The 19,329-nt window shown below is 42.2% G+C and overlaps 1 protein-coding gene across 6 annotated transcripts in view; it reads right to left on the bottom strand.

The window, feature by feature from the left end:
* The window catches only part of GALNT18 (polypeptide N-acetylgalactosaminyltransferase 18), a 496,636-nt gene that overhangs the window by 84,827 nt on the left and 392,480 nt on the right, over positions 1-19,329 (bottom strand). For all 6 annotated transcript variants that reach the window (XM_039538363.1, XM_039538360.1, XM_039538362.1 and 3 more), the window contains 2 exons: positions 14,900-15,037; positions 9,108-9,203 (listed from right to left, as the gene is read on the bottom strand). In XM_039538363.1, coding sequence (XP_039394297.1) covers positions 9,108-9,203; positions 14,900-15,037 — 234 coding nt within the window. The remainder of the gene's footprint in view (positions 1-9,107; positions 9,204-14,899; positions 15,038-19,329) is intronic.

Below are 19,329 nucleotides of genomic sequence, written 5' to 3'. Positions count from 1 at the left end.
GTCACTCAAGAACCTCTGGATGCCAACTGGCAGAGGGCACTGGGATATACAAGGCTACAGGAGTTCACCAAGCTCTCTAATGAAAACCTGTGTCACACTGGTCACCATGACCATTGTGAGATATAAGTGAAGAAAATATGTGAGGAGTTAGGTATCTATACTAAAAATTATGTTCTCTAGCTCTGATGTTAAAAACAGGTCACTCAACAGTAGCAAATCTTGAGACAATCTCTGCCAGACAAGGAGTCTAAGGTAAAACTGGTGAACTGTTTTAAATGGTTCTATTGGAAACAGAGGATCTAGGATTTCTGTGGATATCCAGTGATCATAGGCTGGATACCACTAGAGGATATTTTAAAAGGACGCAGAGGCTTGGGTGCATCTGTTCTCAACCAGCAAGCCAAAGACAGTGGTGGTGTACCCTAAAGGAGAGTGCTTGAGTGGCGGACAGGCTGGTGTGTTCAGGAGCTAACACCCAGCTTTGCACTAGAAGCAAGTAGTAACAAGGTAATAAAGGTAATAGGTAATAATTGGAGATATACCAATCTCCTAGAACTGGAAGGGACCTTGAAAGGTCATTGAGTCCAGCCCCCTGCCTTCACTAGCAGGACCAATTTTTGCCCCAGATCCCTAAGTGGCCCCCTCAAGGATTGAGCTCACAACCCTGGGTTTAGCAGGCCAATGCTCAAACCACTGAGCTATCCTCCCCCCCCCCCCCCTTGGCCTGGTGACTAACAGCCCTGGTGACTCAGATCGCCAGGTGAGTTTCCTGGGATAGTTGATTACACATTGAGACAAATATGAGCTGGAAGTTAAAGACAGAAAACATGGAACCCCCATAATAACTTGCCCCCCAAAAAAATCACAAGCACTTTTCAGGGGAGAATCTCACTTTAATAAAACTAGTGCTAGTAATGCTAGTAATATGGTATTCCATACCTTACCAAAAAGTCTCTTCAAAATAGCATTCAGTGGCATGCTCTCATGCACATAAAATACTGTAATTAGTCTTTCTTGGAAAGATGAGAACATGGGCAAGGTCATGGAAACACTGAGCGGACACTCAGTCTCAGGAGGTTTACAGAGAAAGCAAGTTAGTGCAACCAGGCCAGGGGCATGTGTTTACTGAGACTACAAAAAAGAACTATGTTTTACATACACAACGGGGCCTTTCACTGCAAAGGAACTTTTCTTTTAGGGCCTGACCCTGTGCTATTGAAGTATGGTTTTGTCATTCATTTAAATGGGAATAAGATCAGGCTTTAATTGAATCACTGTACCACCACTCTCGCATGCTAGAACAATTAGAAGGCACAGATAGCATTTCTGTTCTGAAATTTCTGATTCCCCCCCCCCCCTCTTTTTATCTCTTTCCTCCTTCCCAGCTTTCATTTTTCTTTCCCACTTCATCTCCCCCAACCACAGGCAGTTCCCCTTTTCCCCATCAGTTTTCATACTCTGTCCACTTGGGCTATGAACAAAAGAGCCAGAGGAGAGAGAAAAGGAGCTGGGCCATCCTTGTTTAGCCTCTCAGCTGTTCTGAAGCAAAAAGAGGAATGTGACTTCCACTATCACTTAGCAATTTAGTGGGAAAGCAGCTGTTTCAGTGGCTGGGGGAGTCCAGGCTGCTCATCACTAGACAGCGCACTGATAGAATGATATGTATGTGGTCACCTATTAAAAATGGTCCCTCCCAGGCTCTTGGGCACATAGGCACCAGAGACCTGGAACACCTGCTTTATCCCTGCTTCATACAAAATGGGTAACTTCCCAGGACTAGTGATGGATACAGAACAGAATTAGAAACGATAGAAACAGATGCTGCAAGCTCAGGTACACTAGTGCTGTTATTCTTGATGCCAAGACTAGGGATTCACTTCCACATATGGTCAGTCCCTGTACTGACAAGAGTAATGAAGACAGTGTTGATTTTGGAGATCTAACTGAAGACAGAGATGAAAGGGGCTGATGATCGGAAAGTAGCATGTTCCAACAACAGGACCTGGAGAGGATGAGCTACTTAAGGATTTATTGCTTGGAAGTGACAATTTACAGAGATGAGAATATTTTCAACAGTATCCAAAAAGAGCTTGGCAATAGCCATTCTAGAAGTTACACTTGGAAAAGAAAATAAACAGATTCATAATTAATTGTTCCTGTATTGTTCCCCTAACCTCATTAAGAAAACAGTTACAAATGATTATCCCTGAATTGCTTGGTTGGCAATTTGCTGCACTCGCTAGATGATACCATGACTCTTGAAAGCATCTGAGTGTTTTAGAGACGAGCCCAGAAAAAGCACCACATCCAATCATCCATGGGGGATTGAGGTAGAAAGAAGAGCATAATCAGAACATAAGATCTAGATCCCAATTTTTCAACTGGGCCTATCTCTAGGTCAAACCAAAATCCTGGATGTGAAAAGCCCAGAAGTTTAAAATTGGGATCTGAATATTGCTGCTAGGGCCAATCTCTAATTCTATCCAGTGGGTCATCTTATTGATTCTTATGAAGAAGCATGGTCTTAAACTGCAGTCTTTCCTCCAAATGGAACCAAACCCAGACCTTTCTTTAAGAGCCTAAGCTAGTTCACTTAAAGCAGACCTTTCTCCCGGGTTGTGTAATAGTGCTGGCAGGAACAAGTTGCATACAGAGGTAGCAGTGGGTGCAATGGAGGTAAGCGCTTTATTCTTGATGACTTGGAAGTGACTTAGATTAGAGCAGTTTAAAATATATAGACCCAAAATATTTTTCATCACAATGTTTAATGAAAGCAGATAAGATTTCAATGAAGCTTTTGATTTTTTTATTTAAAAAAATTCTAAAGGAAACAAAATGAAAATGTTCACTGCCTTTTTAACTCAAATTTTCATTTTTCAAAAAAACAAAATGAAATTTGAAACAAAATGAAAATTTTCATTTTTCATAGAAAAATCTAAAACTTCTACAAAATTGTGAATGAAATCATTTTCATTGTTTGACCAGCTCTAATGTAGTCAGCACGAGTTCCAGGCAGAATGCCTTCCAGAACACCTCCGTGTAGACACACAATTCCTGCATAATGACCATTGTTTTATTTTAAAATTAACTTCTAACACATGTTAATATTGAAAAGCCCAATGAGGGGCTAACTGTGAATGTGATCAAGATGTGTAAAATCCTTGTCAGCCCTTCCTGTTCTCGTGGGGTGGAAGTGGAGGGCGGGGACTATGCAGAAAACAAACCATCCCCTGATTGCTGAGGATTTTCACTCACTATTTTTCTTTTTTATTTCTATTCCTTGTTTACTCCTCTCTCTGGAAGTGACATCCATCCAATCCTGACACCCTGTCATGGTGTAGCATAGGCAAGATCAAGGAGCAGTGAAGTGATCAAGTTAGTTCTACTACTTCTCTCTCAAACTCTTTGGGCTAGAATAGAGCTACACCAATTTACCCCAGCTGAGGATCTGGCACTTCAATGTGTATCTAGACTCTATTTTAAACCCACTGCAGGGTGTCTCAGAGCTCAGGCCTACAGAGTCAGGCTTGCGGAGCTCATGCTATGATGCATAAAAACAGCCGGGTAGATATTGCAACAGGGGCTGGAGCTTGGGCTCTGAAGCCTACCGTCCTCCCTGGACTTTAGGCCCTGAACTCCAGTGTGAGCTGCAATTTTTTTACATTGCTGCTTTTGGAGCCAAAGCACAAGCCCTGCGAGCCCAACTCTGTAGACTCAACCTCTGAAACTCTCGCCTATGGGTTTTAAAATGTAGTGTGGCCCCAAACTAGCATCTTTCGCTCTTCTGTTTGACTGGTCAACTTTCTCTCATTCCTCCTTGCCTCAGTCTCCCTCATCTCTGGCTTCTAAGTCCTCCTTCCATTCAAGATGCATTGCTGCATCCAGTCACCTCTCTGCTGCATGTTGGTGCCTTTATTTCATCCTGCATTCTGGGAACTTCTGAAGCCCCATGGTGTAGAAGAAATGAATGTAGAGTTGGAGGAATCCAACTAGGACTATGCCTATATTAATATTCAAAGGAGCAAATTGGTGGGAACATAAATATTTATAGATACTTGGATAATATCCACAACATTATTTTACAAAGCTGAAAAGGCTCTTTGCCTCTGGATACATTCCATTGTTAGGAAGAACAAACTAGGTAGGATTTATGCTTCCAAACATAACAGAATGGAGCATTTTCATCCGGAGTCCAATGAATAATTACATTGATTGAAAAGAATAAGAGGTTACTATTTTGTGTTGTGTAAATTACACACCAACTCCCACACCCACTCACAAAGTTTATGACAACTTTAAATGTGCATTTAAATAATATATGTAGGTAAAAAGCCAATTTCCCTCCTCTTTTCATTGTACCATATCCTGATCTGTATATGCAAGTGTGCATTTTTTCTCCTTTTCTCCATTGTTTCTATTTTAAAAAACAATTACAAGCCAAATTCTCTGCTGCTGTAGATTAGTGCAGCTCTGTTGAACTTAATGGAGCTATGGCAATTTACACCAACAGAAAATTTGGCCTCAAAATACTAAGCTGAAAATACAGACAAGAAGAAAAGACTAGGAGTCATGATGGGATAGAGAGAGCGAGAGGCTGGGACAAATGACAACTGGCCAGTTGCAAAGGTTGAATAATAGAAGACAAGACAATATGAGTCACACGTAGTGGAAATTGCATGGAGATGGTCTTGTTGGCATGACCATGTAGAGAAAAGTGATGCATTATTTAATACTAGATGGGAAGATAAGTCCTTCATAGGTAGGTAGTTCTTGTTAGTGGACGGAACAGGGGACTAAGAGTCAAGATTCTCTTCTCCATTCCACCACTTCCTCACTGTGTGATCACAGAAAAATTGTGCTTTAGTTTTCCTATCTGTATAATGGTGACAATAATATACACACAGGCATATTCAGTCATTCATTGAAGTACTTTGAGATTCTTGTATGGAAGGGCTTACAAGACATTAATTCTTTATTAGTTGTACAGCAATCATGTGACAGGAGTCAGTGAAAGTTTGGTTAGCCTCAAACATTTTAGGCTCACTCATTATTAATTCTAATGCCTCTTAAAAACAGCTGTTGTTTTGTGCAGTGAGACAATCTCTGGCTATTCCATTATGCGGTTTCAGGGCAGTTCTTTGGCACTTCTGAAAGCATTTTTAGTTACAAAGGGATGTTTGACATACTTGCCACTGACCACAAAACAGTGCGATGCACTCTTATATTTTAACTTCACTATTCCCTTTCCAAAGAGTTCAATCATCCCATGTGTGTGAATCATGCTAAAAGAAAAGAGTAGTCATTTACACATTCCACAGCTATGCAATTTCAAGAGCTGATGCCAAATAGCTTGACTAAGTGATGAGTAAAAGGGGGACTAGATCAGAGTCTTCAATTATTTGAAAGGGGTTAGCACAGAGCAAGAAATTATTCATGATGGAAAAAGAGGATACAGCTAGAAGGAATGAGAAGAAAGGAAAATTTAGGCTGCATATCAGGGAAAACTCCCTGACAGTGAGATGTGTTAGGCTGTAGAATAGTCCCCCGAGGGAAATAGAGGAAGCTCTTTGGCTTGGAATGTTTAAAACTAGAATGGAGAAAGTATTAGGAACAAATACTAGTAGCTTAGGGAAAAACCCTGAATTGTCAAGCAGATGGGCTAATGACCTAATGGGTCTTTTCCATTTTTAACTTGTTTTTTGGGATCATTTGAATTCATCCTCATACATATTTCTAAGGGTTTTATTTAAGTCCACAAAGCACATCCTTTATTTAAAATGCATTCCACCCCGACTTATTTGCAATTAAATCTATCAAATATATGAATGCTGTGTGAAAACCAAAGTACTGAAATGCATGACAAGCCCTGAATTCTTCTTCTCTTGGTCCAGTGCATCTTGTGCTATTACCCTATAATGATTTTTCTGGAGTGTGCTTATGCACATTTTATTTATTTATTTACTGTGACTCTTCTCCTGGTAGGATATGTGCATTGGCCTTGTGGTACTCAGCTATAAGATGCTCTCTACTTAGCATATCTGTGCACTTTAAAAAGCATAGGGTCCGATAAGGAAAATGAAAGGTTCATCTCCAGTGAGCACTTTACACCGGTTGAAGAAGGAAGAAACCAATTTCTAAGGGTACGTCTACACTTCCCCCCGGATTGGTGGGTAGCGATCGATCTATCAGGGATCGATTTTTTGCATGTAGTGTAGACGCGATAAATCGATCCCCAATAGCTCTCTCGTCAACTGCTGAACTCCAGCTCGGCGAGAGGCAGAAGCAAAGTCGATGAGGGAGCCATGGCAATCGACCCCGCGCTGTGAGGACGCGAGGTAAGTCGAACTAAGATACGTCGACTTCAGCTATGCTATTCTCATAGCTGAAGTTGTGTATCTTAGGTCAATCCCCACCCCCAGTGTAGACCAGGCCTAAGAGAGAGAAAGAATTAAGGAAGTTGTAAAAATTGCATCACGTGCCAGGGTAGAACATTATTTAAACTACACAATTTCCTGAACATTACCTCCCTCTCCATAATACTAGAATGGTCTTGGAAGAGCCAAAACGCCTCTCAGGCTGCGTCTACCCTATGAGCTAAGGGTGTGATTCCCCCGGTTGTGTATGCATACCTGTGTTAGCTCTCATCAAGCTTGCATGAATATAAACAGCAGGGTAGCTGCAGTAGCACAGGCAGTGGCAGCAGAGTCATGGCTTAGCGGCGCTGAGTATTCAGCAGGCCCAAGCTATGCTTCTGTTGCTGCTACCCATGCTGGCGGTGTAGACGTAGCCTAAGAAATGAATAGACCTCAGACATGAAGAGTATGGGATTTTTCTAGCACAAGGCCTCATACTGCAACTCCTGTTCACACCAGTAGTTCTGACCCCTGCTACAAGTCCCACTGATTAGTCTCACTGGGACTGCTCACATGTAGGGGTTCAGGACTGGGCCAGTATTCGTCACTAAACAGTGTTACTGCTTTCCAACTATTTTTTTTCTTCTTCAACAAACTTAACACTAAGTGTTAGGTCCATGGCCACAGGTGTGAGCTGCCAGAATATGCAAAGGGACCTTGAACCAACCACTCCCTCTGTGCCAGTTGCTGGGAAGAGGCTTGGGTTTATGCAAATATGGGGATTCCCTCTACACAGAGGAAATCTTCCAGATGCCTATTCAGTCATTTATGGGTCTTTTATGCTACAGTAGTGGCACACAATTGGGTCAAGTACACGTCCTTTAATGGGGAAACAGCAAGTTCCTCCTTAAAGAGACATCTCACTCATTTTCTAATCCCAGGCAGAGTCAGTGTCATAGCTTTAAAAAAATCCTAAAATCATGTTAATGGGTGAGGAGATGCAATTAACACTGTAATTATGAAAGAAGCATGCTCCCATCATGACGGTTCCTTTTTCTCTCTCTCCCATCCCCATATTTTTGTTACCAGTATCTTATTTATGCAGAATTTTGACGTTCAAAAATAGTTCACTGTACAGTGAATGATGAACGGTGCTAATTAAGGGGGCTTTTTTTTTTTGCCTCTTAACTATAATTAAAATTTCCAATTTTAATTTACAACAGTGTATGTAGACTGTTATCACAGATGATATGCCAGAAGAGCATTATGGCATCTTCCCAGGAGGTGAAGAATAATGACTCCAGCAAATTTGTGATTTACACCGAAGGTAGGTAGTTACTTAGCCATCAATGAGGACCAGCTTAAAAAGCTCCTGGAGACAAAACACTAGTTATCAGTGTACTTATGTGAAAAATAAGCCGCAGTCTATGCAGTGGGTGCATGTGATAAGTGGGACTCTCCGATATTTTTCTCTTCATCATTCATAATTTACTCAAGCATGATCCCTCTAGTGATCAATATTAAAAAGCTCTCAGTAAAGGAAATCAGTGCACAGCTGAAAATGCAGAACACATCACTTTGCAAGGTATTATATAACCAACACCAACAATTTCATCAGGTTTAAATTTCCAACTGAGTAAGTTACCCATAGATGGAAAGTCAATGTTACCTTTTCGGTGTGCACTTGTTTATGTCTTAGCTAGCTAGTGTTATGATCCTCCTTTGCCGTGTAATCAAATCAAGTAATTGATGGTTCCATGAACAGCACCACATCCCACACATTTATATAAATGAAGAGTATCAAGGTCCTTTTGTACAATGCTTGCATAAAACAACAATCAGAGCAAAATTTTCTACTGATTATTACTACGCACTAGGAAAGGGAGGGAGTAAATGCTTTCAATCACCCTCATGAATTCTAAAATACAGGGGTATTTTACTCTACAATGTGCAATCAAAATATTACTATTTTCCTTCTATCAATTTTTGTTTAAGTGATCTTCCAATGTCAACTACTTTGCACTGTCTGTCTCTGACAGGCAAGTTCTGGACCACGCAGGTGGTAGTTTCGGTAGTTGCATGAGAATGCTTTCACATGCGTCCAGATCGTTAGTAACTCAAGAAGAGGCTATATGCTCAAACTCTTGTTTGTCAGTTATTAAACCCAACTGTTTAAGTAAATGCAAGGGCTTTGATAATTTGAGTCTTTGACCCATTCTGAACAAAATGAGCATGTATTAGGGAATGTAAAAAGGGCTTGGAATGAAGGGCTTTTGCAGGTATTAATTTATTTTTGTACATGTCTGTAATGCAGTTTGAAGTAGGGTGTTGTACCTTTCTAATTCCCGGAACAACGACAGTAAATACAGCAGCCCAAAAGAGAAAATTTTGTTTTAAATACGTAATATCTTCTTTAGAGCTTACTGTTGCATTCCTATCAGGGACACAGTTAAAAGAGATCAATAACAAAAGCTTATGCCAACAATTCCTGGTAAATGTAGCACTAATTCATGCCTCTTGTTGCTTATAGTCTTCCAAAATGAATAAATAAGCTTCCTTGTCAAAGAACTAATTAATACACAAGTGATTCTCGACATTATGGCACAAGTAATGTTCCAATTTTCTATAAAATCTTTAATAAAACAGCCTAAGGAGGTACTGTAGCAGGAAAAAACATTAACGGTTACAATATGGTTCCTCCTACACAGCCTACTAAAAGCAGCAGCCATATATGAGATCATTAGTCATACTAACCTGTGGTGTCATTCCATGGCAGATATACATGATTGGAATATTTTCTGTGTCTGGCCCCTGATCAAGGCACAAATCACTTTTCAGGGAATTCTGCAGCTAGAATAGACACAGAGAAAAAGAAACCAAATATGTGTTAGAACAGACTATATTCAATCATTTCCATTTATTTGCAAGAAAATCATATTTACTCGAGAGAAGGAAACATTCATAATAAAGACACTTGTCTGTGTGAGGTTAAGAGTTCATTTGAAGAGAAAACAGCTGGATCAAATTCTTCCCTGGCTTAAACATAGCAGAACCCTATTAACTTCAACACATGGCATGAACCAAGGCAGAATTTGGCCCTCTAAGGACCACACTTTCAAAAGGCATTCACAAGTGTCACCAGATTTTTCCAAATAGCTCACCATTTTAGCACCTACTTAAGGACAGATTTTCCAAAGTGGTCAGCACTCAACAACTCTCATTGTTTTTCTGAAAATCTATGGATACTGAGCCTTTCTGGAAATGCCAGTCTCTGTGTTTTCCATTTAGAGTCCAATCCGACAGCCAATCAACACATGGAATTCCCACTGAAGTCACAGATGTTTCTGTGTGTACAGTGGTTATACCAGGGGTCGGCAACCTTTCAGAAGTGGTGTGTCGAGGCTTCAGTTATTCACTCTAATTTAAGGTTTTGCGTGCCAGTAATATATTAATGTTTTTAGAAGGTCTCTTTCTCTAAGTCTATAATATAACTAAACTATGTTGCATGTAAAGTAAATAAGGTTTTTTAAAATGTTTAAGAAGCTTCATTTAAAATTAAATTAAAATGCAGAGCCCCCCGGACCAGTGGCCAGGACCTGGGCAGTGTGAGTGCCACTGAAAATCAGTGCCATAGGTTGCCTACCCCTGGGTTATAGGATCAGGCTGACAGGGAATATGTTACAGATGTCAGTGGACGATATGCCAAAAAGAGATATTGCCAGCAAGGAATTGGTAACCTCTGAGACATAGAAAAAAAAGCAAAATGGTTTGTAATGTCATCAGAACCTGGAAAGGACAATGACAATTCACGTGACCTTTCCATGGTGTGGTGTTCTTTATATTTCATGTTTAATAGTACAATTGTACATTTATATGCTGTATTCTCTTGTTGTTTGTAGATTAAATCCTGAACTTCTTACTCAGTTTCTATTATATCAATGGGCTATAAATTCATCTAAATTACCTAACCACAATAAACCTAATCCTTTGCTGCTGTTTGTTCTGTTGACACATTGGGTTGAATTGGGCATATTACCCAAAGCTAGCATGATGCAGAGTTGCACCACAACAGGGACAGCTCAGGGGACATCGTTATTATTAACATTTCAGCAATGGGCTCAAGTGAGATCAGAGCCCCATTGTGCTAGTCAATGCACATGCACATACACATGATGAGACAGTCTATGTCCTGAAGCGTTTACAGAGATACAGTAAGTGTGGGAGAAAGGAAGTATTAGCCACATGTTACAGATAGAAAACTGTAGCATAGAGAGGTGAGTGACTTGCCCAGGGTCACACAGATCGTCTTCTGGCTGAGCTGAAAATTACATTCAGATTTCCTGAGTGCCTTAACCATAAACCCATTCTTCCTTTCATTATTATTGACATTAATGACATAGTGCTGCCATTTTATTCCATTGTCACTACTGTTACTTGCACTTCCTCTCTCAATTCAAGATCATCACTATTCTTGTTATGTTTCTTACACTGTTTGAATGAATAAACCTCTGCCGTCTTCTCGACTTACTTAACTGTTTCTGTCCTTATTTCTGCTATAGACCTTCTCTCCTTTTTAGTGCCAGCGTGGATATGAACTAGATGACCCAGTCCAATGAGTCTACACACTACTGTCCCAAAGTGCATTAGTGGCCTTTTGAAATCTCTCAGAATCCACTGCTTCTGTGAGATAGGTACTCAGAGGCTATGTCAAATGAGATGGTTTAAAACACCACTAGTATGGATGCAGGGCAAAAGCACAAGACTTCATACGGTTAGCGTGCACACCTGACCAACTGCACTTAATCCAGTTCTATCATACACTGCTTAGTTTTCAAGTGCACACACAGCCTAATTTACAATCTTAAATGGAGCCTGGCAACATCTGAGTCTCCAGCTGATCAAATAATGAAAAAAGGTATTGATTCTGATTTCCTTTTGTAACAATGCAGCATTTTTGTTAATTTTTTTCATTACTGACAACAAAATTTCCATCCCCCCCCAAAAAACAAAGAAAATCCGATATCTTTGATAAGTGCAGAGCAGTGATCCAAGCAGGTAAACACTTCAATATTTAAAATCTGAATTAGCAGCTGATTTGCATTTCCTTGGCACTTCTTCCTTCATTACAAGCTTAGCAAACAAGTGGAAAAGAAGAAATGAAGGAAGAACAGACATGGGAACCAAATACCACTCCCTCGATGAAGGTCAGGTGACAGTGTGTTTTTATTTCCTAATGCAATGTCTCTTGCAAGCCTCTGTAACTCTAGAGATGCTTTGTCATGTGGTTCATTATTTTCAGGCATTTTTCAGTTAGTGGAATAAGACTTCCCACCACAGTTTCCAGCTAAATTATGAGGCCATTAATGTACTGACATGCTGCAGTCAATAGATTATATCATGTCCCTTGTTGTGGCATACTCATAATATGTACCTATTGACCAGAGGTGCCCTGAGGACTTATATATTGGGCTCTTTGGTTCTGCATCACGTAACAGTGTGATGTATGAACACTCACTCTTGCTGTATACCAAGCTTATTTGGTATTGTCAGCATCCTTCTGTGGATGCTGAGACAGGCTCAGGAGATTCAAAATCTTAAGAAGCCTGTTCTGTGCTTTTCATCTGTGCCTGTCAAATCAATGTTGAATTAGTCCAAGAAGGATGTGTCAAGTAACTCAGTTATTCCACCTGTGTTTTTCCTTTTTCAGTCATTTACTATTTATATCTGTGATCAAAAATACTCCAGGCTTCTATGCTGGCAGGAGAAATATGCGCCCATTTACTAGGAAGCCTAATCTACCCTTAAAAGAATCTGGGCCAATTTCAGTTCTAGTGTAACTGAGCACAATTCCAGTGAAGTCAATCTCCTCACATCGAGGCATCAATTTGGCCCTGCCATTAACAGTTTTCTACAATCCTTATTACTTTTAAAAGAACTTTGCCTTATTACTTTTTCGATGGGTTATTCTCTATTTGACTTGCATGAAAAGCCAGCACTATAATTTCAATTGACCATTCAAAGCAGTCAAATAATTATAAAATACCTTTCAAGTACAGAGCCATTCCATTTGCTAAAATGTGCTACTGTCCTACAGGATCCTACTAGGGTTGCCAACTTTCTAATTGCACAAAACAGAACACCCTAGCCCCACCCCTTCCCCGAGGCCCATCCCATTCACTACACCCACCCCTCGGTGGCTCCCTCTCCCCCACCCTCACTCACTTTCACTGGGCTGGGGTAGGGGGGGATGCAGGAGGGGGTGAGGGCTCTAACTGGGGGCAGAAATGAGGAGTTCAAGATGCAGGAGGGGGCTCTGGGCAGGGCCGGCTCCAGGGTTTTTGCCGCCCCAATCAGGAAAAAAAAAAAAGCCATGATTGCGATCTGCAGCTCTACACCGCCGCTTCAGTCTTCGGTGGCAATTCGACGGCAGGTCCTTCGCTCCGAGAGGGACTGAGGGACCTGCTGCCAAATTGCCGCCGAATAGCCGGATGTGCCGCCCCTTCCCTGTGGCCGCCCCTTCCCTGCTTGCTGAGCTGGTGCCGGCCCTGGCTCCGGGCAGGGAGTTGGGGTGCAGGAGGGGGTGAGGGCTCTGGCTGGAGGTGCGGCCAGAAATGCAGTCAAGGGATTCGGAGTGTGGGAGGGGGCTACAGGTTGAGGCAGGGGGTTGGGGTGTGGGAGGTGTGACAAAGTTCCTCCTCTACCTTGGTGGGTCCTGTGCTTATTGGCGGATTTGCTCACCTCACAGATTCACCCTGTGGGTTGGGAAACAGCCCAGACACCTTCCCCTCTGGTAGAAGCCACAGTCTAGAGTGCCTCCTGGTACAGTTGTGCGACAGCTACAACTCCCTAGGGTACTTCCCCATGTCCTCCTCACAACACTTTCTTTGTCCTCACCACCGGACCTTCCTCCTGATGTCTGGTAACGCTTGTACTTCTCAGTCCTCCAGCAGTATCCATACTCACTCTCAGCTCCTCGTGCCTCTTGATCCCAGTTCCTCACACACACTTCCTCTCCTCTGGCTCCCTGGCTCTCTCTGGCCTGATGGGAGTGAGCCCTTTTATAGCATCAGAGGGGCCTTAATTAGAGTCAGGTGCTTAACAGCCTCACCTGACTCTTAGCAGGTTAATTGGAGTCAGGTGTTCTCATTAGCCTGGAGCAGCCTCTGCTCTGGTCACTCAGGGAACAGAAAACTGCTTATCCAGTGGCCAATATATCTCCCTTTGACTACTCTGCTGTTCCCAACTGGCCTGGGTGTATCACAGAGGGCTCCAGAACTGGGAGTGAGGGCTCTGGGTGAGGCCGGAGATGAGGGGTTTGGGGCAGGGGCTTACCTTAGGTAGGTCCCAGTCAGCGGCACAGGTCCAGCTCCGGGGGGGGGGGCAGGAGGCTCTGCATGCTGTGCTCGCCTGCAGGCACCGTCCCCCCAGCTCCCAGCCAATGGGAGTGCGGAGCCAGTGCGGGGGGCAGCATGTGGAGCTCTGTGCTCCCCACACCGCCTCCACCTAGAAGCTGAACCTGCTGGCTGCTTCTAGGGTGCAGCACGGTGCCAGCCTGCCTTAGCTCTGCTGCACCGCCAACCGGACTTTTAACATCCTGGTCAGCAATGCTGACCAGAGCTGCCAGGGTCCCTTTTTGACCAGGCGTTCCGGTCGAAAACCAGACACCTGGCAACCCTGGATCCTACTAGATCTCCACAGAACCACACTGGCAAACTGCAGAACTCAGAGAACCCAGTTTTCAAACCGGGGTGTCTTCCTCCACATCTTGCATTGATGATCTGCACTTATTGGTGAAATATCCTACTTAGGCTTCAGAAGTGGGACCTGAGTGCAAAGAGATTACTTTCATTCACAGAAGGCAGTGCAGGCTAATGGATGAGGCACAGGATAGGGGTTCTGTTTCTGGTTATGTCACTAACCTGCTTTGTGCCCATGGGCAAATCACTTTACCTCTCTGTGCTCATTTCCCCTACTATTTGTTGTCTGTTTTCTCCATTTAGGTTGGAGGCAGGTACTGTTTGGGGCAGGTACTGTTTCTTACTATGTTTTAGTACGCGGCCTAGCATAATCAGACCCGGATTTCAACTGTGGCTTGTAGGGGCTATTGTAACATAAATAGTATGCAATGATAATAAGAATCCTTAGGTTCATACATGTCTGTATGAACCTCTAGATACATGATTTTGATATTATATTAAGGTGCTTGTATGAGAAAAACTAAGTGCACTGAATGGATTCACACAAACTACATATATTCACCATAGTTTCCAGCCAACAGCTCTGTAGCATCTAATAAATTATCCCCCAGAAATCTTTCACTTTAACAAAATCTGTGAAAAGAGCAGGCAAAGAAAATAATACACAGGAATGTATTTGCATGAAGTATTGTAGCACAACAGTCTTTGTCAACTAACCAGTCAATCCATCAATTTAACTAGAGACTCCCAGTTTGATCTGGCTCCTACCTGAAACCACGCATTGTCTGCATGAATTACTTCCACTATTATTCTTTTTTTTTAAATGATCGAGGTAAACAAGATCCTTACCACCCCATAGGCAATAGTGTCTGAGTACATTCTCATTTCTGGATACACACTGACAAGATACCATCTAAAGGTCTTGCATTGTAGTTTTTTCCTCAGGGCCTTCCTCTCAGAAATATCACCAATGTCAATTCCAGAATCCTGCGCACATAAAAGGGTCAGAAAAACAGAAAACGTATCAGTGACATAAAAGCCATTCTTCCTAGGATAAAACTGTCTCTCTACCATGCCCACTCTAGTGAGGAACAGTAACACAAGAGTTGATTTCTCCACTGGATCAGCAACACTGGTGTAAAGTGATTCTGATGTCAATGGATGTTTCATAAATCCACTGTTTAAAGAGGATGTGTACCATAGTATTATAAACACAGTTCATATTCTTAAGCCTCATTCAAACCCCACTGTGGTCCATGGAAAGAGTCCCACTGACTTATATGAGTTTTGGATTTGGACTGTAGTGAATTCCACCGTAATTCTCTAGTCCTTTTAGGTTTTCAGATCCAGAAATAATTGGCATAAGGTAGCAAGTTGCCCAGGACACAATCTGATTGCTGATTTTCAACTGTGGCCTATTTACTAATGTATTCCTTTTTCTGCCTATTTCTGAAATCTGACTTTGTTGTTCCATTGTGAAAATTAGAATTCCTGCTCGCCTTTTTGAAATCTCAGCCAACCTATTTTATACTGCCATTAAAATTTCAGTTGATGTTTTTGTTAAAAGCATTTGCAGAATTTCTCCCTCCCCTCCTTTTATTATCTTTTACTTTTACGGCTAACCCTTGGCTGGTGTGACACAATTTTGTGGAGTCCATGAAACATGAGTTTCATAAAAATCCTGTAAGTGGAGCTCAATAATTTATCCCTTTAAAATCATGCAACAGAGATTTTTAGAGATAGATCTAAATGCAGATCCATCGCCACTTTCTGACAGGAAGTAAAATGAGACATTTTACTGTAAATTACATTCTCGCATACAGCTCAATATAACAGCTCACTATAACAGAACAAAACTTATTATAAATAAACTTTAGAGAGAAATCTTACAATCTATTTGGTTAAATAGCAGGCCTTGCCTGAGTCGTAAATGCCCAAAGTGTCTTCATTGTCTGCTGACATCAGGATTTTAAAATTATGTTAGGAAATGCTGAATTCTCTTTCATTAGTATATCAAAAGGATAGCTTTATAGGAGCCTGATTTTATGGTCTGAAGCACAGGCTATGTAATTAACACTATCTGGAGCAAGAATATTTTACAATGCGGGCATTTCCTGACTGGCACTAAAGTAAATTTGGCTTCCACACTAGCAAAGTCTATTAAATACCTTGCACCAAATTCAGGCCTGATGCAAATAGGTGCAACTCAAACTATGCCTGGCAAAAATCATTCATCTATCTTTATATACAACTGCCTCTTAATTAACAAATTGATCTCTCTCTCCTGGTCAGGAATGTGACTGTCTAGATCAGTGGTTCTCACCTGCTGGGATCCTGGCCCAAGGGCCACCCTTTAGAACACAGCTGAGCTGGGCTGCAGCTGTGTGCTAACTGGGCCGCATGTGGCCCTGTGGGTTGAGAACCGCTGGGCTAGAGAATCAGGTGTCCCTGAGGCTTCAGCTCAAGCACTCAATCTCTTACAAGTCAGTCTGAATCCTACCAGCAAAAACCTCCTATACACAATAGGTCACTACTACAGAGGGTATTTAGAGCTTGCATTTGAATGCTTTTCTCAATTTCCAAGACTATGAATGCTCCTCTCAGCCAATCCATTTCCTCCTTGTCAGAGGACATCTCTCTCTCTCTAGGTCACTGGTTCCCTCTGGACATCTGCCTTTGTGCCTACCCACTATCCCTGTGGCCTCGGATGACTCCTTTATCTACCCTGAGCTCTGTGAATTTACAATGTATAGTGATGCTCAGCTGCCCTCCTCCTGGGTTCCAGTACATCCCCATTCCTTTCTCATGCAACATAGCATGCTGCAGTGCTTATTGCTCCTTAGACTGATTAGCCCTCTAAGGAGCCAGGACCCTGTAAAGATGCAACCAGATCCTGCAACTGGAAAGGGAACCAGCTTGCACACAGTACACTGGTTTGGGTATAGCAGAGGCCAGTTTGTATGTAGTGGAAGCTGAGAATTGAATGTCACTGGAGGCATGGGAAAAAGCTGTAGGCAAGACAGAGATAGAGCAGATTGATAGTTAATAATACCACCTAGCTCTGCTGTAGGGCTTCTCATTAGTAGATCTCTAAGCAGTTTACACAGGAGGTCGCTATCCTTAGCCCCATTTCACATATGGAGATAATGAGGCAGAAAGAGAGAAAGAAGATGGTGATAAAGGAGCAATGTGTTAAACTGGCCAGATAAACACGTTGTGAAATATGCTGGACTGAGAACACTAGAGATTAAGGTCCTGCCACTTAGCTAGTGGCAGTGCATGTTTCCTCATGCTTCCCCCCACGAACATGTATTAACTTTAACATGGAGCAATCATGTGTGACAGATGTGACGATATCCTGAGCAAACCTTACTGAATTAATTTAAACCTTATTGAATTATGTTTCAGTATCTTAGGAGTTCATTGTATTACAAATGGAAATGTTTATATACTATTGAGGGAACTGTATGAAATTCCCTGGGGGAGGGCGACCACAGACCTTCAGGAACTAAGAGCAGTCGGGAGTAGCTAGGTAAATTCACTCAGGCTGTAAAACTTCCAGAGAGATCCACCTCTTGGAGAGAGGCTCACATATACTGGTTCTAACTGGATTCTCCAGGGACCAACAACATGCGGTGACCTTCCTCTGCAGCAGGCGGGTGTAGGTCACTTGGCAGGACTATCTGGGTATATCTCACTTAATCATCTCCCTGTCAATATGGGGGTCTCAGGCACTGGTGTTCCTTGGTTCCTCCTACTCTGGCACATAACAGGCTAGTCTCCTATGGGCTGTAAAACTGCAGTCTCATTACAGGTGCTGGGTGGTGTCGGTGGCCTGTGCTATACAGGAGGTCAGACTAGGTGATCTAGTGGCTCTTTCTGGCCTTAAATTCTATCACTCTGAGAGACAAAGGGCGGATTTTTAGTTAACAGCCTGAGTTAAAACTGACTCAAGGCCTTCTTTCTGATCCCCCCCAACAGGCAGGACCCCTGGTCCTTAGGGAGGGGCTGGAAAGTCTTTGGCCCACTGAGGCCCCATAAGACTGGGGAGCCAGCTCTCAGCTGATGGTGAGATGAACTTGTGAAAACAAGAAAAAACCTCTGTGTGGGGTCTGAAGGACTAATCACCAATCACCAGAATATCAATTTATTTACATATAGTTACCACCATAACAAGTCATAATTTACCATTGGTTACCACAGCCTGATTCTCAGATCTTCTGTATTTCCCCTCTTTACAGGAAACCCAGGACAACACCCCAAATAACTATTGGTAAATGTTGAGATTTACTGGCTACTACTATAGAACACACAGGTTGAAATGACCTTCACTCACTATCGACTAGTCATTATGTTAAAAAGTAGCCCAGAGATGACAATCTCATTCTGTTAGTGATTCTATGAACCCACAGATCCCTAATCTCACAAGCCCCTCCTACCTATCCCATTTTTAACATACACCTCTACCTCCATTAACACTGTCCTCCGGAGCCAAAAAATCTTACTGCTTTATAGGTGAAACCGCGTTATATCAAACTTGCTTTGATCCGCCGGAGTGCACAGCCCCGCTCCCCCGGAGCACTGCTTTACCGCGTTCTATCCGAATTCATGTTATATTGGGTCGCGTTATACTGGGGTAGAGGTGTATTTCTGTTTCATTTTCTAGCTCAGAGGATGACTTCTTCAGAGAGATCCCTTCACTTGGCACTTCTGAACTTTTGTTTCCATTTTAAAATGCTTATTGAGTCTGTTTAGGTAGGTATTTTATGCTACACTCCTCATCATGCTATCTGAGTGCCTGAGTAAAGCTTTCGGTGCTTCAAATACAAAGATCCCAAGATAGTAGCCACTTCTTCCTGCCAAATGGGACAAGCTCCCTCCTTTTGGACTTTGATGCTCTGAAATCTTTGGACACATTTGATTGAGGAGCTCTCTGAAGCTCTGGGAATTATTCCATGAAAAAGTAGGTTCTACTGGGTATTTGCTACTTTGGAACAGCATACTGCATGAAAAGCCCTGGCTGATACAGGTGAACAAAAAAGTCCACTATAATGGTTCCAATCCCTCTATTTTGCAAGTATGTTTCATTTCTGTCCAAACACATAATTACTGTTGCACTTGTACAAATGTTTAATCAACAATATCTGATGGGCCAATTTGCCTTTTCTTCCACACACCCACTTTGAGCATCTATTTTGAGCATCATTATTTTGTCCCTTCCTGAAACTAGCTATGGCTTAAAGAGTGTCCATAGTTTATATTCCACCCTGAATGGAATT

Source organism: Mauremys reevesii, linkage group 4, assembly GCF_016161935.1.
Source record: "Mauremys reevesii isolate NIE-2019 linkage group 4, ASM1616193v1, whole genome shotgun sequence".
NCBI lineage: Eukaryota > Metazoa > Chordata > Testudines > Geoemydidae > Mauremys > Mauremys reevesii.
The sequence above is the reverse complement of the archived record's forward strand: the minus strand, read 5'-3'. Positions and strand labels throughout refer to the sequence as shown.